The sequence below is a fragment of the Ricinus communis genome, chromosome 2, assembly GCF_019578655.1.
Source record: "Ricinus communis isolate WT05 ecotype wild-type chromosome 2, ASM1957865v1, whole genome shotgun sequence".
Taxonomy (NCBI): domain Eukaryota; kingdom Viridiplantae; phylum Streptophyta; class Magnoliopsida; order Malpighiales; family Euphorbiaceae; genus Ricinus; species Ricinus communis.
Genome location: NC_063257.1, coordinates 23,930,741 through 23,953,905, shown reverse-complemented (window position 1 = coordinate 23,953,905; position 23,165 = coordinate 23,930,741). Strand labels below are relative to the sequence as shown.

At 32.5% G+C, this 23,165-nt stretch overlaps 2 protein-coding genes across 5 annotated transcripts in view; one reads left to right on the top strand and one right to left on the bottom strand.

Annotated features, from left to right (window-relative positions):
* Nucleotides 1–316: 316 nt before the first annotated feature.
* On the top strand, nt 317–5,973 carry LOC8262214 (coiled-coil domain-containing protein 12). The gene is made up of 3 exons (XM_015719432.3): nt 317–744; nt 872–986; nt 5,579–5,973. Exons 1-3 carry the CDS (start codon nt 622–624, stop codon nt 5,635–5,637), a joined length of 297 nt encoding a protein of 98 aa, XP_015574918.1. The 5' UTR covers nt 317–621; the 3' UTR covers nt 5,638–5,973.
* A 15,225-nt stretch (nt 5,974–21,198) lies between these two features.
* Nucleotides 21,199–23,165, bottom strand: part of LOC8262211 — a 30,037-nt gene continuing 28,070 nt past the window's right edge. For 3 of the 4 annotated variants that reach the window (XM_002519533.4, XM_048370691.1, XM_015719424.3), the window contains exons 10-11: nt 21,752–21,853; nt 21,199–21,658 (exon numbers count right to left, since the gene is read on the bottom strand). In XM_002519533.4, coding sequence (XP_002519579.1) covers nt 21,529–21,658; nt 21,752–21,853 — 232 coding nt within the window. In that variant the 3' untranslated portion in view covers nt 21,199–21,528. Of the gene's footprint in view, nt 21,659–21,751; nt 23,100–23,165 lie in introns of those variants that run through there. The other variant, XM_048370692.1, reaches the window with a different exon arrangement.

Here is a 23,165-nt window from a genome sequence, read left to right as displayed (position 1 = left end):
ACCCAAGCCCACATGATTGGATCGCAAGAGAAAATTCATTCACTTTGACAAAGAGGAGTTACAAGAGAAAATTAAATTCTAAATCCATTCCAAACTAGTTTATTACATCCAACGTCATCCTATTAAGGTTCGATTGGGTTGAATACCTAAAAATACCCGCTCGATTGCCATCCCTAAGTTGAATTGAACATTTTTTAAGAATTGAGAGAGCCGATTTGAAGAATAGGGGTTTAATTGTACATCCCCAGTTCGTTCAAGGGTTTTTTTTTTTTTTGTACCTTATGCCATAAAACTACTATGCCATCTTCTTTCAAATGCTAGGGTTTTATTTTATCATTTTCTAATTGAGTCGCCGTCCCTTATTTCCTCTTGTTTTTTTTTTTTTCTCTGTTATATTTGTTTCTTCCTCTTACTGCTGTTCTTTTCCCAAAGCTGTTCTCTTCGTCTTCTCCATATAGACACAAGGCGTATCCACTTTTCAGTTGAAGGATCCGGGAAGGATCCCATACCCGCACCCGTGTCTTGTAGTATCGTACGACACGGGTACCTCTTAAAAAACGAAGAGTCCGAGCAACATATAGGAAACTGCATTTTTCCATTCCTTTCTGCAGTAATCCAAGCATGAAGTTTCGAAATTACGTGCCTCAAGATAAGGAGCTTCAGGAGGGTAAGCTTGCTCCAGCAGTGCTACCGAAGTTTGAAGATCCTGTTGCCGCAGCACCTCCACCATCAGAGAAGAAAGAGGTGTTTGATCGAAATGCCATCCCTCGTTTTTCTTTGCCCCTTATTTCACTTTCTTTTGTTATTATATATATATATATATATATATTTTTTTTTTCTTCTTAATTTTGAGTTTGGATTGTATGTTTAGGATCCATTTCTCAACATTGCCCCAAAAAAACCAAACTGGGATCTGCGGAGGGATGTGCAGAAGAAGCTTGATAAACTTGAAAGGCGCACACAAAAAGCAATTTACAAACTTATGGGTAAGTGATTGGAAAGCTTAACTCTATTTGGGTATTTTATCAACTGTTAATATTCGATCATGGCTCATATTTGCTACCCTTCATCCACAGTACGTACTGTTTGGCTAGTTTTTGTTCATCTGCAAATTAGTTAACCTTGGTAGGTTTTCTGACTTAGACAACTGGTTTAATGACTAGTCATCTTGTTGCTGCACGAAGGTCAACTGCTGGTGACTATGTTTAATTTAATTCAATTCCTATGAAGCTGTTTCTCTTTTGAGATTGGGTAGTGCCATTAAAGGTTAAGGCGCAGTTAATAGGTCATATTTTTCATTAATAGAAATTTTAAAAATTATATCATAAAATGGTACTTGATCATTTACGATTATCAAATTTTGCTGTATCAACGGTGATGGGAAAAAGTGCTTTAAATCTTCAAGTTTTGAAATCTGCTTTAGGGGAAGCAGGTACATTGATGTTTTGAAAAGCAGGTTTGAGAAAAGTAGTTTTAAAAAAAAAATTAAAACATCAATCTATTTAATCAAAGAAATTCTAAACTTGCCTTTTTCTTTTTTTTCTTAAAAATACCGCTAATAGCTATCGCAAACAGGCCCTATATGATTGTCTAGGTTTAAGTAAAGTGTCACTGTTTTTTGATCTTCTTGGTGCTAACAAATGGCTCATAGTGTAAATTTAAATGTAGCATAATAGACAGATAATCATTATTTTGGTCCTTATCTATATTTTGGTTCATAGTTCTGCCAGATGCTTGGCTATTAAAAGTTTAGTCTGAATATGTGACCTTAAAATGGAATTTGTGCAACCAGTATTTGATCTATTATTGGATTTAACACCTCTCTAATGGTTTAAACGAGTTTAAGATAGTTCATGAGACTTTTCCTAAGTTGAGGCAGATGGAAAAAGTGATCTGTTTAGGTAAGTCCAACTAATTTGGAACTAAGGCATTCCTGTGTTGAGTCTAGATGCTGATAGACATAAGTTAGTAGTCCTTCCTATATATAGAATTTGAGTTATTGGGAGAGAAATATGATGGGGTTGTAAATGAAAATTTTCATTAGTGGTTGAAGAGGCAGTACTTAGTAAGAAAGTTATACCAACACTTATGATTTTTTTAAAACCAGTGTCTCTTATTTTTTGTTTGTTTTTTGTTTGTTTCATAATAAACCCAAAAAAAAAAAACTTTGCCTGGTTTCTTTGTTTATTTAATCCTTTTAATGTGATCAATTTGTACCTCAACCTTTCCCTTTCTTTCAATTTTAGTCATCAATAATTGACAAAAAAATCCAAGTGTATGCCACTTCGATTTTAAACATTCCCTAAAATAAATAATATTATTTTTATCATGGGGAAATTTTCAACCCTTCTATTCTTTTTTTCCTCCTCTCTCTATCTCTCCCTCACCCCACTCATCCTCTCTTTCATCTTCTTTTTTCTTCCTTTTTCTCTCTTCTCCTCCACCTGTCCTCCTTTCTCCTCCTCTTTCTAGTTTGGATTTTTTTTGAGCAAAGAAACCACAAATTATTTGCTTATCTAAATGTATATATTTTAATTTTTATTGTCTCAGGCAAAAGATAAAGAACAAGTATGAAAAATCATGTGTTGTTTTATTTCTTGGTTTCTTTCTCTCTATTATTATTATTTTGGTTGGCGGCCTTTTCTTTCCTTCTCTTGTTTGGTTACTATGAAAATGAAGAAAAGGATAACAATTTCTTTATGACACATCATTTTAAAATTGAGAATTGTGGAAAGATTTGGTTTTTGTCAATTTGAAGTTAATGGCTAAAGTCTAAACAAAGTTAAAAAAGGTTGAGGTACAACTTTCTTAGCTTCATTTTTTTCTTTTTGGTGATAAGATTAGAAGGATAGCTGAAATTGACAATATGTGCAAAGGATTGCCTAAAATTGACTGCCTTGGAGGTTTTGGCCATTTAGATTTTAGCCTTGTTTTTTCTTATATCTAATGAGGTATAAAAATCTTTCAGGTTCTCCAAGGAATTTGGTTTGTTGTGCTTATCATATTCTTACTATCTTTATGTAATTTAATCGTTCTGTGCTTAGGGTTTTATGGTTCTCATTCTCTTGCCTAAGCTAATTCATAGATAACTTTATCCCCTTTTCGAGTTCTAAGATCTCAATTTCTTTTCATGTTGCTACTCATGCCTCCTCATTTCTTCTCAATGAGTCACGTGTGGTTCGTCCTCTTGTTGTCATTGGAAGCAACCGAGCCCCTGCAATGGTTAGGGCTGTTGTACAGTCTTCCTGTTGCTCCTGCTATCCACTAGGACAGTAGTTGACTGTCTCTGCAGATCCTTTTGGAAGGGTCTATTGCCTTTTAATGCATTCAACTATATTCCCCCAATGTTTTAAATCCAGACCAGCTGGTCCAACAGATTACAGGAATGGAGTCCATGTCAGTTCCGGTTACATGCAAAAGCTGACCATTTATTAACAGGGTCAAAACTAGATAAAATCCATCTCAAACTTTTCACTCGGAGGATTTTCTAAATTTTTCCTTGTGCTTCTTTTTTCTTTTTTCTTTTTTCCAATTCGATTTTGTTCTTGAAATATTTGATGAAGAATCAACAGTGTAGCTCAATGAGTTTCTGCAATGAATTTGGAAAGGAAGGGAATGGAAGAGTGTTGAGAGCTTTTGGGTGGGCCTATGCTGCCTTTCCCTTGCAGCAAGCGTGGCAAAGTGGAAGGGGGATAGGTATTCCGCCCTTAGTGAGTTTATATTAATCAACTGCTTTATAGCCGGTCATAGTTATACCGGGGAAAAGAAACTCCAACTGGAAAAAGTTGTATATGGCAATGGAGTTGGTGATACTGGTGTTTGGTAGATTCTGGAGAGAGAGAGGGAGAGATAAGGTCTTGGGAGGATTGAAGTAAATCAAAATGCCAATTTAACAGAGTTTACTGAAAATTAAATTTCAAAATCCATTTCCAAGTGTTGCATATGCACCATTTCATCTATAATTTAGCCTATTCCAACTTGCTTTCCCTAATTGCCTTGCGTTCTATTTTGTCTTGCTTTTGACCTTCTGCCCCTCCTTTTTGAATTTATCACTTGTATCATTTTATTTCACTACAAAACGACTCCAACTCATGCTTTTCTGTTTTATGGTTGATGTTGGAAGAGAGAAAATAGTGTGCTATTTAAATCATTTCTAGAGCAAACTAAAAGAAAGCTTCTTTTCTCTGACTGAGCGACATTTTGATCCCAAAAAGTAGCATGAACTTGATTGGACCAGCCAATTGAATTGGTTGGAGCAGTTGACCTGGGAACTGATTTGACCTCTGGTTTTTCTTTAACAATGGTTTTCACCCACATTGAATTCACATTAGGATGTTAAATAACTGCACATACATAATGTATTGGTCACAAGATACTGGAAGTCTGGCATCTGACATTATATTTCTTGATTTTGATAATATGAAGTAATTCGAAAATCACGTTGAAACAGAGCTTTATTGGATGTAATGTCTCCAGCAGCCCTTTCGTGTTGTGATGAAAAGGCCTGGATTTTGATTTTTTCCTTTTTTCTATTTTAATCTAAATAGAATAAGAAGCAAGTTTGGCACCTCTAGTGGCTGGTGGCTATTATAAAATTCTTATTGTAATTGTTTTTGAAAGAATGCCTTATCATACTGTATTTTCTTCTAAGCATGTATTATCTATTTGATTATACCATCCATATGTAAAACAAGAGTGAAGATAATGCAGACTTGCTAGGTGTTAGTATAAACATGATCTTTATTCTGAATGATTATAAATTTAATTTTATATGCAACGATTTATTATTATTAAATGATGTTTCCCTTTAGATATTTATTAAATTTAAAACTAGAACGTACTTGATTTAACTTCATTGAACTCGAGTCTTTCTAAATTGATCAAATAAAATGAGAAGTCATGCAATTCCTTTGTTTTTTCACTTTACCATCTTATTGTTTTAAACCCTGATTGCACATGAACTAATACTCAAATGTGCAATTAAGCTTGAAATTTACGCAAGTTGGCTTTAATTTTTCAGTCAGTTAACATTTTTTCACATGGAAAAGTTAAATTTCTATCCAACTCATTGCTTAACCCTGAAGTTATCATTCACATCTTTCAGTGCCAATATGGTTATTGCATGCAGTTCTCTTTCAATTATATGCCTATTTCTTCACTTCGTATCTTTCACTGCCAATTTGGTGATTGCATGGCAATTTTCTCTTTCTTCCCTTTCTTTTCAATCTCTTCTATCCCTTCCATGGTTTTTTTCTTCTAGCTTCTATTCGATCAATCTTGTTTCCTGAGTCATGTTACTCATTGTGGTCGCCGTGGAAAAGTTTCAGAGGTTTCTCATGATCTTTTCAACGTTTGTTTTCAATTTCAAAGGACTCTAGTTCATTAGATAGACCCTTTTTTTTTTTTCTATGGTTTTTTGTTTTTACTAATCATTTTGTAGACTAATTTTACCAAAACCCAACAAAATGAAATTCATTGTTCACATTTAATGTAAAGATTTGGCCACTTGATAAACTGTGCAAATCGCTTAACCAAAAATTTTATTATGTAATTCTTGTTTATTCTTAAATTTTTGCAGAGGAGCAAGAAAGAGAGAAGCAGCTTGATGAAGACGAAGGAACGGTCATGGAGGATTAATGGTGGAATTTATCTCATCCAGGATATAAGAAAATCTTTTTTATTCACCAATCAAGGATAGATGTTCCCTTTGTCCAGCCAAATTTTATAGCTTAGTGAGAGAACTAATTGGCTTTGTCAGCACTGGAATTATATGTTAAATAGGCTTACTAATGTCTTCCATTCTAATTTCTTTGTGCAATGTGCAATACACATTCCAAAGTTGTAAGTTAAATAGGCTAAACTAAAACGGGTCTCTGCCACTTGATGTATGTAAAATTTCATATAGAACTTGATGTTACATTGAGATGTTATTCGCATTTTGAAGTTGAAAAGAAATTTTGAAGCTTCCCTGGATTGCTGGATTGCTTGAAATCTTAAATTGTGTTTGACGTGATATGGTAGCATTTTTACAAGCAGTATTATGATTTGCATGGTTAGCAGGCAGCTGCAAATGGTATCTATATATATAACACGCTTTCAAATGTGTAGATTAACACTCTTAGACTCACGTATATTATAATAAATTTATTAAAGTGCTAAAATATATTCAAATTATAACCTCTCATCTATTATGATATTGAAACTATCAAATTAAGTTAATGCTACTATGAATACTCATAATTTTTATTTTAAAATATTCAGTGCTTACAATTCTCAAAATAAACTTATCTATTTCTACACTTATTTTTTTTCTTTATTTTTAAGTTTTTTAAATATTAAAAATAACATTAATAGCTGATTGTAGATATAAACTATAAATTTTTAATTGGTATTTTTCTATTGTTGAGATTGAAGGTATATTTTATGTAATTATTATTATCATATATTTTCAGTTTAATTCTTATTAATATTATGATGCAACAAATTAATTTTATAATTTAAATCTCAATTTTTTATTATTTAAGTTTCAATACATATTTCTATATTAAAATTACTCGTTATATGTTTGATAATTTTAAAATTAAGCACCGTTAGTTTATGCTAGAATTTTATTATTTTTTTATAATGTAATTTGATTCTGATTTCTTTAATTTATATTTATCTAAATTTTAGAATTTATTTTATAAAATTTCTCGAGAGGATTTAATATTTTTATACTTTTTAATATATAAACTGTTATCTTAAATAGACATGAAAATTAAATGTATGAATATTAAATTGGGATAAGCATAAAAGAATATCCTATGGTTTGGTGTTTTGTATTTAAGGACTATTTTTTTTTTTTTACAAATAAGTACGCTATAATTTTATTTTTTATATTTTATTACCTTAAAAATTAATATTTTTAAATTTTCTGATTTAATATTAATACAATATTTCTTTTCAATAATAAAATCACTTATCAAGTGATTTAGCATATAACCAACTGCATTGGACTCATAATAAATAAAATTAATATATATTTTTTACTTTTATTAGAAAAAAATGAAATAAATTTTAAAATAAAATTATTATATCTTTAGGAATATAGTGATAGTTGATTTGATAGTAAATTACTTATAAAAAATTTGATCATTGAAAGTTAATATTTTATCATAAAATAATAATAATATTAGGTGGTAGAATATTAAAGTGCAAAAAAAGTAGAACACAAAATACTTTTTTATCAAAAAATAACTAGTCTTTAGGTGAAAAAAAAGTCTAATCACAAAGTATATTTTTATATATTTCTCAAAAAAGTTATTACAAGAAAAAAGCAACAATTTTCATAAAAGATATTTGTCAATATATTTCTTTTTAAAGATAATTTGCATTAAAAAGATCAACTCTATTCTTATGAAATAACTTTAAAAAAGTATATATATGGCGGTTAATAAATTTTCTAAAAATTATTAAGTAACAATATAAAATATAAAGAGATGAGATTTTATTTTAAAAAATAAAAATAGGAAAAGTAAAATACTATAATTTTTAAAATATTTATTTAAAATTAATTCCATTGTAAATTTTTGTATTTTATTTTATTATGATAATGATCTAGTTTATTCTAGTTGAAACTAGCTTTTAGTCCCTTTTTGCAGTTGCAGAATTTATAGCCCTAGATCAAGTAGATGCAGGCATGCAACAGGTGGGAATTTTCTATCCCATGCCATAAACAGTCACTGAAGTCATTAAATACATGAATACTACTTTCTTTACTCCTTCCACATCGACAACAAATAATATCTCCCTTCCCAATTCTATGGAATATGTCCTTTTGTTGGAAGAACAACTTTTTTCATGGCTCTCCATAAAAAAATTGCTTCGCTTTTGGAGGGATAAATCATTTCAATGTTGAGAAACAGCAGATGTCCCAGAAGAAATAGAGGGTTCGCCCCTTAATCTGATGTCCATTGCTACTGAAAGATGACCTCTCCTAGAATAATTCCTGCATCAAAGTTTCAGGTCTTCCCAGCAAACCTAAAGGGATTTTGAGGATAACTTCTGCCTCTGGGCCATAAAAATATCTTGCACTAGTCGAACAGTTCATGAACAGAACTCAACGATGTGATACTACTTGAAAAGCAACTGCTCTTGGCAGCTATCTTTTTCATATCTGAGCCGATCATCCATCTACTAGACACCATTTTACCCTGATCTCAAGAACTCATGCGAACTCAGTTATACTTCTCAAGTGAAAAAACTTAGTTCGTTCCCCACCTCTGTATGCAAGAAGGTTCTTGTATAGTATCAAGGCAAAGCCCATTAATAGGCCCATGAACTTTGCGTGTTTATTGCATTGAGACCCGTAGATCAATTGTGTTTTATTGGGCCCTTGGATAGCTATTTTTCCTTTTTATCATTATGAGGACTTTTTTGACAGAAATTCTAGCATAGTAAAAAATAGCTTAACTGTGTGTAAATTACTGATATAAAAAATAGACATCCTCCATGTCATTTGACACATAATTTAAATTTTGACGGATCTCAACGTTTCTTTTCTTTGTTCTTGAAATCTATTACCTTCAAAAATAATCCTTAGGTTTGGCAAAGGTAGTAACAACAGGACTTTTCTTGAAATTTTTGTCTTTGTTATTAAAATCGAAGAATGGCTGGTGCTGGAAGTTCATATCAAGTGCTGAATACGTATGAAAAAGCTGCTGCCGTCGTTGCTGAACAAACATTTTTCCTTGTGACTGTGGTGAACCTGCAAGGGTGTTCATGGCACGTACTGAAACTAACAAGAGTAGAAGGTTTTGAAGGCGTGGAAGAACGGTAATAATGAAATGTGTTTAGAATTTAATGAATTTTTTATGGTTGTATTTTGATTTTGCAGTGATGTGTAGTGAATTAATTTTTTGATTTCTTTTGTTTTGTAGCTGTTGAATGTGTAAATGCGGAAATGAAATAGAACTTAGCTGGGTTTGAGCTAAATCTGAGCTCAAGTTCTTAAGAAATATAGAAATGATGAAGAGAAATTGAGAGAAAATGGCTGGAAAATATGTTTTTTTTTCCTTATATTTTCAGCCTTTAACATTTAATTTAAATAGAGAAGGAGATTACAAAAGTTGTAGTTCCCAATGCCACTAACATAGAAACTTGTACAAAGTCAAACAAGAAATTAAATACTACATGGGGACTTACAAGCTAGTAGTTCCCAATGCCACTAACATAGGAACTTGTACAAAGTCAAACAAGAAATTAAATACTACATGGGGACTTACAAGCTATGGAAAACTGCTGGAAACCATGTGCTTGTTTCCAAGACAAGCTCACATGTTCCAACACTCCTCCTTGAGGTTGGTCTTGGAAGCTCCTAGTTGATTCTTCAAAAAATCAATTCTTGGTCTTGATAATGGTTTGGTAAAGAGATCAGCAAGCTGCTCTTCTGAAGAGCAATGCTGGAGCTTGATCTCCAAATTCTTCTTAGCTTCTCTAATGGAGTGAAATTTCACATTGATGTGCTTGGTTCGTCCATGTTGAACTGGATTTTCAGCTATAGCAATTGTTGACTTGTTGTCACAATAGATTATAATTGGTTTGTCTAGCTCAACACACAAATCTGACAAGAGCTTCCTAAGCCATATAGCTTGATTTGATGCAGCTGCAATCGACACATACTCAGTTTCAGCTATTGATTGATCTACAACTTCTTGTTTCTTTGAGTTCCAGCAAATTGCACCTGAGCCTAGCGAGAACACATAGCCTGAGGTGCTCTTCATGTCATCCACACTTCCAGCCCAATCACTATCAGCATAACCTTGTAGCTCAATTTGGTCAAGCCTGTGATACCAAATACCATCCTTCACGGTACCCTTTAAGAACTTGAGAACTCTTTTAGCTACTCCTAGATGCACACTTGTAGGATAGCTCATGAATCTTGAAAGAAGGCTAATTTGGATACATTAGGTCGGTCTTGTAGGCTGAAAGATCTGACAAAGCGCCAACAATGCTTCACACAGTTGGGTTTTCTAGCTTTTCTCCATCATTCTTCAAAGCTTTTCATTCCGAGCTATTGGAGCGCGAACTTCTTTACAAGCTTCTAGCTTAAACTTCTTCAAAACATCAAGAGCATACTTTCTTTGAGATATGAAAATTTCTGAGGAGCATTGATGAATTTCCATCCCAAGAAAATAGTTCATTAAGCCCAAATCGGACATCTCAAAAACACTTTCCATTTGCTTCTCGAGTTCCGCAACAGCTTCTTCTTGGCTACCAGTAACAAGAAGGTCATCAACATATAATGAAACCACTATCTTGAGCTCTCCATCTTCTTGCTTCAAATAACGAGTGGCTTCATTATCACTTCTCTTGAACCCTTGTTGCATCAAGTGAGCATCAATTTTCTGGTACCAAACTCTTGGAGCTTGCTTCAGCCCGTACAAAGCCTTTCTTAGCTTGTACACCTCATCTTCTCTTCCTCTCACTTGGAAACCTTTTGGTTGCTCTATGTAGAGCTCCTCCTTGAGCTCACCATTCAAGAATGCTGATTTCACATCGAGATGGAAAACTTTCCAGCCCATTTGAGCTGCAAAAGACAACAGCAACTTGATAGCAAAGGTATCTCCATAGTCATTACCCGCAACTTGAGCATAGCCCTTCACAACTAATCTGGCCTTGAGCTTGTTGATTGAGCCATCAGGATTGTACTTGGTTCTGAACACCCATTTGACTCCTATAGCTTGCTTGTTTTGTGGTAGCTCAGTGAGCAGCCAAGTGTTGTTCTTTTCTATCATTTGAATTTCAGCTTTCATAGCTTCAATCCATTCTGGATGCTTGGAAGCTTCATCAAAGTTAGCTGGCTCAATGAAGACAAAATTGCATCTTTCATACACCTCAACTAACGGTCTTGTTATGAGCACTTGAGTATCACTAGTGCTGTGCACATCAAATAGCTCGTCATTGACGTTCTCTTCTTCTTCCACTTCAAAAGTAGGAGCTAATAAGGAAGGGAGCTCATGCTTCTCGACTTCATGTGAATCCCAATTCCAAAAAGAGCTCTTATCAAAGCTCACATCTCTGCTGAGCTCAATTCTTTTATTGTTGAGCTAAAAAATTCTGTAGCCTTTGGACTCTGTTGAATAGCCTACAAATATACCCTTCATAGCTCTCTGATCTAGCTTCGTTCTTTTGACTGAAGGAATGTGAAAATAGCATATTGAGCCAAAAATTCTGACATGCTCAACTGAAGGCTTGACACCATTCCAAGCTTCATATGGGGTCTTGCCTTCCACTGCCTTCGTTGCAATTCTATTCAACAAATATACTGAAGTAGCTACAGCTTCAGCCCAAAAAGTCTTTGGTAGCTTCTTCTCAAACAGCATGCTTCTAGCCATGTTCATCACAGTTCTATTCTTTCTTTCCGAGACTCCATTTTGTTGTGGAGAATATGGAACCGTGAGCTGGTGTAGGATGCCTTCTTCTTGGCAAAAGGAGCTGAATTCTTATGAAGTGTACTCTCCACCATTGTCAGTTCTCAACACCTTAAGCTTGCAGCTACTTTGAGTTTCCACTAGCTTCTTGAAATTTTTGAAAATTGAAAAAACTGAGGACTTGGTTTTGAGGAAGTGCACCCAAGTCATCCTTAAAAAATCATCAATAAAGAGCACAAAGTACGTGTTTTCACTCAAAGAAGGTGTTGCCATAGGACCACAAATATCTGAATGCACAATTTCTAGCTTTTCAGTAGCTCTAGGGACTCCGCCTTTTGGAAAAGGAGTTCTTTGTGACTTTCCGAGCTTACAGCCCTCACACTCTACTTCTGGAGCTACAATTTCAGGTAGACTCAAAACTAGCTCTAAATCATGCATCTCTTTTAAAGTTCTAAAATTGTAGTGGGCTAGCCTCTTATGCCATTTCAAGCTATCATCCTCTTTTACACTAAATGCACATGTCTGAATAACATCTAGCTTCAAATAAAAGCTATTACCAATCATCTTGACTTTAGCTATCTCAACACCACAGGTATCTAAAATATAGCAGCATGCATTTTTGAAATAGACACCATAACCTTTTCTAATCATTTGAGGCACACTAAGCAAATTTTGATTGAGCTCAGGTATGTAAAGAACATCTGAGATAACTTTGATACCTTTCTTAGTGTTGATAGAAATTGAGCCTCTTCCTCTAGCTTGAACCGTTGAGCCATCTCCCAGCTTCACTCTGGTTGTTATTGACTCGTCAAGGCTAGTAAAACTTGTAGCATCTGGTGTCATGTGGCTAGTACATCCACTGTCTATGAGCCAAGTGTAATTCTGAGCTGTTTTGTTAGCTTGAGAAGCCATGAATAAATGCTCTCAAGGGCTCAATAAAATACAATTGATTGGCTTGTTACAATAAGCCTACATAATCCAGGGGCCTTTTAATGGGTTTTGCCTAGTATCAATACCCTTGATATCATACAAGAATCATTTGTAAGAGGCCTCCATCCTTAATTTGTGAACATTGCAAAATTGAAAAATTATATATTGCGAAATTCTAGATCTTGTTGTTTTTAGAAATATACAACTGATCCCACCTAAGCCAATAAATTCTCATTCTTATCTCCTTATCACCCCACCAAAAAATTTGCCATCAGAGCTTGAACATCATTACAAAGAAATTGTAGCAATTTAAGTATACTCATTATATAGGTTGGAATTACTTGATCCACCACTTTCATCATTACTTTTTTTGCATCTTTGAAATACTTCTTTTTCCATCCCTCAAGCTTCTTCCTCATCCTTTTTTATGGCAAAAAAATTTCAACTTTAGATTTTCCTACAATGGTTGGCAAAACCAAGTACTCCTCATGAGCTTGAACTTCTATGACTCCGAGCTGCTTGAAAATTCTAAATTGACTTTCACTCATAATGTTTTTCCTAAAAGATAAGGTTGACTTTTCTGAATTAATTTGTTAACTCGAAGCCATTTCATAACAACTTAAAATATTTTTATTATGTCACATTCTTGCACATAACAAAAACAATCAAAGGAGCAACCCTTGCCACTTGAATACTATGAAGCTGTCCATTCAATTCTACATAATAAAACCTGAAAATGCTTTAACACATAAAAAATAAAGAGATATGAGATAATGGATCTCCCTTCTTAGGTCTTTTTTATGCAAATTTTTTTTCTGTTGGAACTCTATTAAGCAAAATAAAATAAGAAACTGATGAGATGCACTTCATAATCAAAGCAATCCAAGACTTGCAATATCAAATTTTCTTATAGTACTCTTCCTAGAAACTCATTCAACTCTATCATATACTTTATTCATATCAAACTTAAAGGCCGAATGGCCCTTTCTTTTCCTTTACCCTTATTCTTCATAAAATGGAAATACTAAAAAGTAATTAAAAATATTATGAGTAATTAGTCTACCAAAAACTTTATATATTTGAAACAATATCAGGTTAAAAATAAGTTTCAACCTATTGATAATAACTTTTGACACTATCATGTATACCACATTATAGAAAGAAATAGGTTTAAACTCTTGCATATGAACTAGATTATTTTTTAGAATGAGAGCAATAAAAGTATCTGATTTAGTTCTTCAGTAAAAGGGGAGCCGTTTTATAATTCTTGAAACAACCCTAGATATGTCATTACCAACAATATTGTTAGTAATTTGCCCTAACAATTAATTATACTTTAGTTAAAGGACTAAATCAAATAATTAATATATATTCATTAAAAGAAGACAAAATGTAAAAATTAAAAGGAGTTTTAATTTACCTTTATATATATATATATATTAATTATTAAATAATACACTAAAGGAGTTTTAATTTACCTTTATATATATATATATATATTAATTATTTAAATAATAAGTGTATTATTTAATAATTAATAATAAGGGTTTCTTATAATAGTTATTATCTTTGCAGTCTTTAAAAAAATATTATAGAGATTTTGGTGGCTATAGGAGAAAATAATCTAGGGTTTGGCTTTGGCAAAAGAGTTTGGTAAAGAAAAAGATCAGATCTCTACAATATTGCTCCTACTTTGTCTATGTGGACAGATTAGAGGCTTTACAGTTGGAGAGCTAGAAAGCCAGAAAAACTAAAATATATGTTTTAGTGGATTTCTGCAGTACAATTAATCTTAATTGTTTTAAGATAAATCATGACACTGGATTATGTTAAATACAATATGATCTGATATATGCAATAGTTGTGATATATTGTGTGTTCTAGGTTTTGAACCTTAAACTGTTTTTAATAATTTTTTATTATGTTATGTTGTTATTATATATGAATGAAAATTTCTCTAACAGTGGTATCAGAGCTGCAATGTATTTCACAAAATTAGTATAAATATATCTGTTAGCATATTAAATTTTGTGTTTTTGATTGAAAAATAGTGTGGAAAACGTCCTGTAATACCACGTAGGAACTGTCCTATGATTAAAATTAAGTCTTTATCAGAGGTATCTATACTCATACCTACCTCTTAGAGACATTATAAAAGAACCAAACTCATTAAATGCAAATTAAGTAACATGCCAAAAAGTTGCATGTAGGCACGAAAAGCACCCTCATGCTTTCTAAAAAGAGTCGTTGGGGCTCCAACAGCTCTAGACACGTGACCCTAACTTGGTGATTGAGGTTACAGCGGTCACTAAGGTCACGCTAAATGGGAAAACTACCCTCACGCTTATCTTTGGTCGCATTCAGAAGCACCCTCGTGCTCCCCATTGTGGAACCATCTACCATTTTGGGTCTTTTGCCTCAAATCATAGTGCCCTCGCGCTTCTTGAGGTGTTGGTCAGTTGACTGCCAGGTGTTACTCCATCATTGGTGTGTTTTCAACAGCTTTGATAATTTTGATCACATGAAAAGGGCCCTCGCGCTTTTTAGGGCTTTTCAAAATCCTTTCTGGAAAGCTTAGGCAAGCTTTGGCCAATTTAAAATCCTTTGATGCACTGTCATATAGACACTCAGTCATGAAGTTAGTAATATTCAATTTGGGTGTTAAGATCAAAATAGAGATCAATAGACCTTTAGGTCAATAAAGTGGATGCCTTAATCCAGGTAAAGGCACACAATCGTCGTATACCTTAAGTGTAATGTACTCGATTCTCCACTAGGGACAGAATCAACGAATAAGTGTATCTGTGATGCCCTTCATCCAAGAAATATAGTAGATATGGTCCCGTAAGGTAACTACTGATCGAACTTGCACATGCTTCGGCTCGTATTTATTAATGTTCCTCGGGATGGTTAGTATCTAGAGCTTTTCGTGCAACCAAATCTGCAAAAGAAAAAGAAAAAAGAAAGTTAAATTGAAAACTCAAAAAGGCGGCTTAAGCAAAAGTAGAGTCTGTAAAGTCGAAAACCCGAAAGGGCGACTTAGATAAAAATTAAGACAAAGCCTGCCAAGTTAAAAACCCGAGAGGGCGGCTTAGGCAAAAGGTAAGATAAAAATAATTAAGGAAAAAGAGATTTGGTTGTATACTTGTAAGAAAATGAGGCTGCCTCCAAACCGTTGATGGATTTTGTATATGTCTAACCTAATGATGGTTTCAGCCAGAATGAAGGGTATGGGGTTCGCTCCATGTTCCACTTGATCTATGATGCCAACAATCCTAACATCTCTCCCTCCCAGAGGTGAAATCAGTAGAAATTGGATATAAAGGAAAAAGTCCAGCATCCGAATCCAAGCAGGTGTTCCTCTTTTTTTCATCTCACAACAAGAGATTAGTGAGGTAAGAGTAATGTACTCACCAACAAAATGGAAAAGTACTTCAACCGGCGGTATGTCAAATAGCTCCACCAATCTTCTAGGAAAGGGATCATCAAGCTTTGGCAAAGCAATCGGATAAGAGGAATCCTTAGGCCTCCAAGAATGGCGGAAAACTCTTCAATTATGGGGCACAACTCTTACCCATTAAACCTAAAGACATGGTCTCTTGGACACCAAAAGTTGACGGCAGAATGGAGAAGCCCATAATGAAGCTTGGTATGTTACATCACTTTGAAGGATGAAAGATGAAATTTCTCAAGTTTAACCTAATCATTATCATTTAGGATTTTTAGGAGGGTTTGTAGGCTTTTAGCACTTTTTTGGGATATGTTTTTTTATTTTTGGAAGAAGACTTGCGTATGGGTAAGTGTGAGGGTTGCATGTGTATTTATAGCCTCAAAATTAGTGTTTTATTCGTACTCTATGACTGAAATACCTGAGGCCGAATAGGCAAGCGATTGGTACAATTAACTCAACTTGATCGATGAAACCAGGATGGGAGCCATGTACCACACATAACTATACCAGCAAAGTGGGTGACCTGGTCCTCAAAGAAGGAAAGCTCGTGGATCTGGATCATCTGGATAAATTCTAACCTAATTGGGAAGGCATGTATCTTATTAAGAAGATCTTCTTCAAAGGAGCAGCCATACTATCAGACATTGAGGGTAATGAGTTTATTCAGCTAGTCAACATAGACAGGCTAAAACAATATTACATATAAAAAATATATATAAATAATTAAAAAAAGTGAGAAAATACAATGAATAAGCCTGTTGGACTAAAGGGTGGTCCAAGCAAAAGTTAGGGTAGTTTTTTAAGGTGAAAACCGAAAGGCACCTTAGGCGAAAATAAGAACTGAATAAAAGGAGAGATAGTGCTTGGTTAGTTAGAGAATCCAAATGGGCTAACTAATCACGGGAGTAAACTGATTCTAGCATGTATTCTGGTTAACATGATCAATGACATGAATTTGAGTTATATGAATATGCTTTTAAGATTTTATATCAATATGTCCTATAATTTTTAAACAGCATCTAACAAATACAACAATTTTCTCTTTTTCCACTTTGCCACTGTTTGAATCCTTAATCAACAGCTAATAGAGGAACAATACAACGTCAGCGCTAAACATCAGTATGCTTGAGTAGCTACCCAAGCCCTATAAGTGTCGTCTACGACCTAATCACTCAACTCGGGAAGGTTTCGAAGAATGGTTCGACAGCTCCAAGTGTTGCGAACATGATCTAGAAATCGAGCAAAGATAGGCCTTGGCTCGAACTCTGAGAGAACAGTAGGAATCCTCTATGGTCCTTCATATTAGCGGACAGGTTGGGAAAGAGTGTAAAAAGAGCTGAAATCCAACCCTAATAGTACAACACGTGAGGTATAGGTCTGTAAGGTGATGTGAGTAAGGCGCCACCAGGGGCACATCCTGTGCACCTCCTTGGGAAAAGTACCAAACCACTCTCGCCATTCGGCATAGTTACTGGCGAGTCATTGGCACACACGACTTAGGAAGCGTTGAGCATTATACTTCACTAGAGCTACGCGTAGGATAAAGATGAGGCTTAATCTCTCTTGTAACCATATCTAAAGAAAGAAAAAAGAGAAAAAATGATGACAATGATAAAAAAAAAATGAAAATAATAAAAAGATTAGAAAAGCAAGTTTGCTAAGTCGAAAACCTTAAGGAGCGACCTAGACAAAAAAAATTAAGGTAGGTTTGCTAGGCTGAAAACCTAAAATGGGCGGCTTAGGCAAAAATTAGAGCACAAAAGCTAAAAAAAATAAATATTAGATGTGGAACAGATAAAATACCTAGAGGATGATCAAACTGCCCTGAAGGTAGTTACTCTAACTTCTTCGGATAGGGTCTTTGCCAGGCTAAGTGGAGCAAGGGTAGTAGCGCCAACCATTTGAGGAAGTAAGCTCACAATCCTCAGATCACCTAGACCGTCTTCCAGCATCAACTGGAATTGTGTTGCCAAGAAAAAGTGCTAGATCCTCCGCCAAGTCAATGCGGTCGAATCAGTGGACTCTAGTAACCTCATCAGAGGTGGGAGGTCAAGCCCGAGCCCTCTATGATGTTCTGCCATACTCTGAAGAGAAAGATAAAAAAGCTAGCAACATTTTATGGTGTTAGAGGCTCTATCGGGGGTAAGATAATTGCATATATGGTAATTTTATAATTTTTATGAGCATTAAAATTAAAATGCCCATAGGGCAGGCACTTTTCTAGTTATTTATTACAATAACAAAAAAAAATGATAAAACAAGAAAAAAAGATAATAAATAAGTAAAAAAGAAAAAGAAAAAATGAATGAATAATTAATAATAAAATATTATATATAGAGAGAGAGAAAGAGAAGAGAAATTAGCAGAATAATTTTATATTTTTAGAAAAATATATGTTAGGTAGTAAAATTTTAGAAAGTAATAAATAAAATATATTAGCTACCTACGAAACTACTATTATGTGCTTGTCTTTTCTAATAACAAAATAATATAATATTTCTTTTAAAAATGTTTCAACAACGATTTTTCTATTTATATTAAAATTTCAATCTAAATACAGTTGAATTCAATAATTGTACCTTAAGCAAATAAGACCATGTAATGAATAGGAGATATTCGTGTAAATATTCATTAGATTTCAATGACAACTTCTAATATCAACATATAAGTCAGTAATGGAACTCACATAAGGAATAGGACAAATATTACTAAACTAATTAATTAAAATAAATAAAGTAATCCTAATATGATATACTTATAACCTAAATTATTAAAAGGGCATTATTGATCGTTTAGTTAAATAGTGTTTATATTTAGTTTTTTTTTTCACGGCGTTGCATGTGAATGTTAGAATAATTAATATTAGAATGATTTTAATTAATAATTAATATTAAATAGAAATTAAAATAATTAATAAATAAATGCATCTGCTTTATTGATTCAATTGATACGGAATTTTAGATGTCAAAAATAAATGATGAAAAGCTATATTAAAATAATTGAATAAAATAGAAATAGAATATATATTTTATATAGAAGCTTATCTTTTTTTTAATATTTTTATATTTAATTGAGATCTATAAAATTTAAAGATTTATCTACAAATTTAAAACTTATATGCTTTGAATTAAATAAAAATTAATTCAGATCTGTATGGAATTGTTTATATCTAAACTAAATTCTAATAAAATAGATACAATTTCTAAATTAATTTAATATTAATAAGTCAATATATTTAATAACACTAAACTATCTCTTTCAATTTATTCTTTTTATTTTACATTATCTCTCTTTTTTTTCCTAATTGAAATTTATTCTTTAACAGATTTTAACTAAACATAAATTAAAAATTTATAATGGCATTGTTCAACTTAGATAATATTATCAATAATATAATATCATATGGTGTCTTTTAAAATAAGTATTTATAATAGATTCTGTTAATAATTGATCCTAAATCTCTGTGTAACTTTTTTATTTTCCTAGATGCTAGTATTCTTATAATTCAAAGAAAAATGCTAAAATTATTTATGACCTTGTATATAAATTGGGCCATGACTTTAATTTGGAATTTATTAAAAAAATAAAAGAAAAATATCAAGACTTAAAATGTAATCTTTTCTAATATTGCATATTTATGATATTTTTTATTAGTTAATTCCATAAAATCCTAATAGTGTTAGAACTTGAGCTAAAATTTTCCTACTACTAAAAGTTTCTATAAATAAATAAATAGTTAACTCAATAAAATTCTAATAGGATTAGGACTTGAGATAAAAGATTTGTACTTCTTAAATTATTCTATAAATAAATAGTTAATTCAATAACTTTTACCACATTTCTTCAATGAATTTATTGCCATTTTTTTAATATAATTATATTAACGGTCAATATCTTATTATAATTCAGTTTAGTTCCAATATCATGAATATAGAGAAATTTTGCTGCAATATTTTAAATAGTAATAAAAAAATTTAGTTTTTATTAAACAAAATGCAAAATAATATACAAAATCAAAATTCAACTCTTAATGAAACTACTTATTTTGAAACTCTGGAAGATCGAAAGAATGAATCCAAATTTATGTATTTGGTTTAATATTTGTATGTTAGGGAATATATTATTTAGGAATGTGAATATTTACGAATGTATATTAATTACTGTACAATCAATTTTTTCTTAAAAAAAAATTCAGATTGACTTTGGTCTTACCGTCGGGGGATTAAGAAAAAAAGAATCAAAACAACCTAATAATCCGTTTCCCTCAAATTTAGCTAAGAGTTTTTTTAATCATACTACTACTATTTTTAATAATTAATAAATTATTAACTATTTAAAATTTTTATTTTACAACTAATGTTGAAATATTAATATAGTCAGAATTCTAAAATTAGACTTATACTTAATAAATTAGTGATATTTTTATTATTAATAAAATTAAATTAATTAATAAATAAATAACCTAATTAATTTAATTAATTAAACAATCAATAATAATATTCTAGTAAATCCATATGTCTACCCTCCTTTTCGCACTTTTATATATATGTTATATGATAAATAATTTTTTAAACAACTAAAAAGTTACGTTTTTTTTTTGCCTTTTGAAATACAAATTTACTAAATTAATCTTTTATATTCACATTTAAATGTAAATTTTTTTAATTGATAATTTAGTATTTAAAACTATTTTGCTAAATAATAATAAAAATCACAAAAACCTTTAGTACTAAATTTCAGATTATATATCATAAACCATAAAGAAATACCAGAATTCTCTAATATTATCTTTACTTTGATTATTTTTTTTTATTTACAGGAGATCTAACAAACTATAAATTACACAATAAGAAAGTCATTTTTTTATATTTACTATAAAAGGCAAAGATTTTTTTTTTTTTTTGTAGAATTAGACTCAAAACTCAAGACCTCGCTTTTAAAAAATAAATATTTTTAGTCATTTAAACTAAATGTCAAATATCTTAAACTAAATTTCTAAGTGTCTTCATATTATGATTGTTATTACCGGAACACTAATATAAAGAGTGCATTCTAAAAACACTAATAACATACTCCAAAACTATATTATATACTTTATTTTCTTTCTTTGATTATTGATTAATTGATTAACCACCGAGCCAAAACCTAATGGCCAGATACTTGGCATAGAAAATTAAAATCTCAAATTCGAAACTTTCTTCTACTCAATACGGTGCTTTTATTTCCCACTTTAAATATACAAAAAAAAAACCGTTTTCATCTTAACAAACTAACATAGTATTTATATCTACACTTCAAAAATAAAAAGGATTAACTAACTAAATTCTAATTCAACTGCTTGGGGTACAGCTTATTCCTTTGAGCTAGTATCAAATTACAATTACAGAAGGAAAGAGAGAAGGCACATGCGCAAAGAAAATTACCTTTTTCTTTTTCTTTCCTTTTTTTCTTTTTTATTTACTATAATCAAGATTACACGCAAGGAAAACCATCCCTTTTCCAACAGTATGTGATTTACACACCAGGGAACTTGTACAAAAGCTTTATCACAGGATAAGCTACAAATACTTGAGATAGGGAAAAGAAGACATTGGAAAAGGGGAAAAAAAAGGGAAAAGAAAATCCGTGGGGCTGAAGTGGACCTTTGGTACACATAAATGAAGAATGATCCCCCGTTTCATTGGCCATTCAAGTATTTTGTATAGCTGATTTTCTGAAGATATAACACATACTGATCTATCTTCGGTCACCCTTCAGCTGGTTTACATTCTCTTCATTCCAAGAAGAGTCCACTGAAGGAAGCTGATAGTCATCAGGTTTCAGAGATAAAGCAAAATCAGGTAATGTCGGTGCCGTCTCCATGATTCTATAGTCAACATCAGATTCATCGTTAAAGCAAACTTGAAAATAAAATTGCAGCAAATTTAATTTTAACAAGAAAAGAAAAGAAGTCACTTACTTTTCATGAGAGTATAAATCGCGGTTTATCCGAACCTTGCTAGAAGTATCTTTTGGAATCTTCTCTGAGAGATATTTCACGGTTCCCCAAAGTGGTGGATTTCTGCACCCAAACAGACAGTGTTTATGTAGGGACATAAGAATTGGTATTATCTGAATGTTTGCAAGGAAAAAGCCAATAAACTGAATCTCAGAGACGTCAGTAGAAGAAGCCCTATAGCCATTCAATACTTGGTAAACCAAATGACAAATTTGTTAGAACTTGTGAGATTAGCCGTGGGCAACTATAATTATATATATATATATATATATATTTAATCTTTTTGCTAGTCCAATTGGTCTCGGGCTTAGACTAATTAGTTGTACTAATTATGAGAAGTTAGACCTAATAATAATAGCTTCTTTAGGAAGCTTGCATTTCTTTATCCTGTAAGCCATATATATACCTAAATGAAATGCCTAGAAGTGATGAGAGACCTATCATATACTACACTCTCTTCTTAAGATTAGTTTTGTTCTCTCTAGATTTCTACTTTAGAACAGATCAAACGAACCAATTTTCATAATTTCAATGGTTATATCAGAGCCCTTATATTCTTCGAGACTGAGGCAGATTTAGAAACCCTTTTGGGAAGAGAGTTCAACCAAGATACCAAGAGAGAGTGACAACTTCTTGCATGGCTTCCACCATCAGTTCATCTTCTTCAGTTTCTATGTTCAATGGTGAAAACTAACTTATTTGGACAATCAAGATGAGATTTCGTCTTAAATCCCAATCACTTTGGCAAGTGGTGCTACCAGACAACTATCCACCTCCCTTAAGAGCAAATCCCACCATTACGCAAAGCAAGGCATATGAAGATGACAAGTTGAAGAAAGACAAAGCCATCACATTTATTCATGCGGGTCTGACTGACCATTTTTTACAAAGATTATGGATTTGGAGTCACCAAAACAAGTTTGGGACAAGCTCAAAGAAGAGTATGAAGGAAGTGAAGAGTCAAGACAATTAGGCTCCTTAGTTTGAAGGATGATGAGTCCGTCAAAGATTACTCAGGTAGATTGATGGACCTTCTAGTTGAACTTTGATCATGTTAATAGTCACTTGTTTAGTTCTAAGATTAATGAGTTTAAAGCGGCACAATAAATTTGAGCATTTCAACTTCAAGGCACTGAAAAGTCTTATGGTCTATGAGTATGCCTGAGACTGATGTGGTAGTGAAGTGAATGAAGGATGTGAATACGTCAAGTTACACAGAAAACCTTTCCTTACAAGCGTACCCAGAAGAGCCAGTCAAAAGCTAGAGCTAGTTCATGCAGACATATGTGCACCGATGCTAACAGCTTCCCTGAAACAAAAATTCACACGTTACCTTTTTCATCGATGATTTCAGCGAAATAACGTGTGTATTTTC

Coding starts and splice junctions, on each gene's coding strand:
- LOC8262214 (XM_015719432.3), top strand. CDS start 622: ATGAAGTTTCGAAATTACGTGCCTCAAGATAAGGAGCTTCAGGAGGGT. Junction 745..871: donor CACCATCAGAGAAGAAAGAG/GTGTTTGATCGA, acceptor TTGTATGTTTAG/GATCCATTTCTCAACATTGC. Junction 987..5,578: donor AGCAATTTACAAACTTATGG/GTAAGTGATTGG, acceptor AAATTTTTGCAG/AGGAGCAAGAAAGAGAGAAG.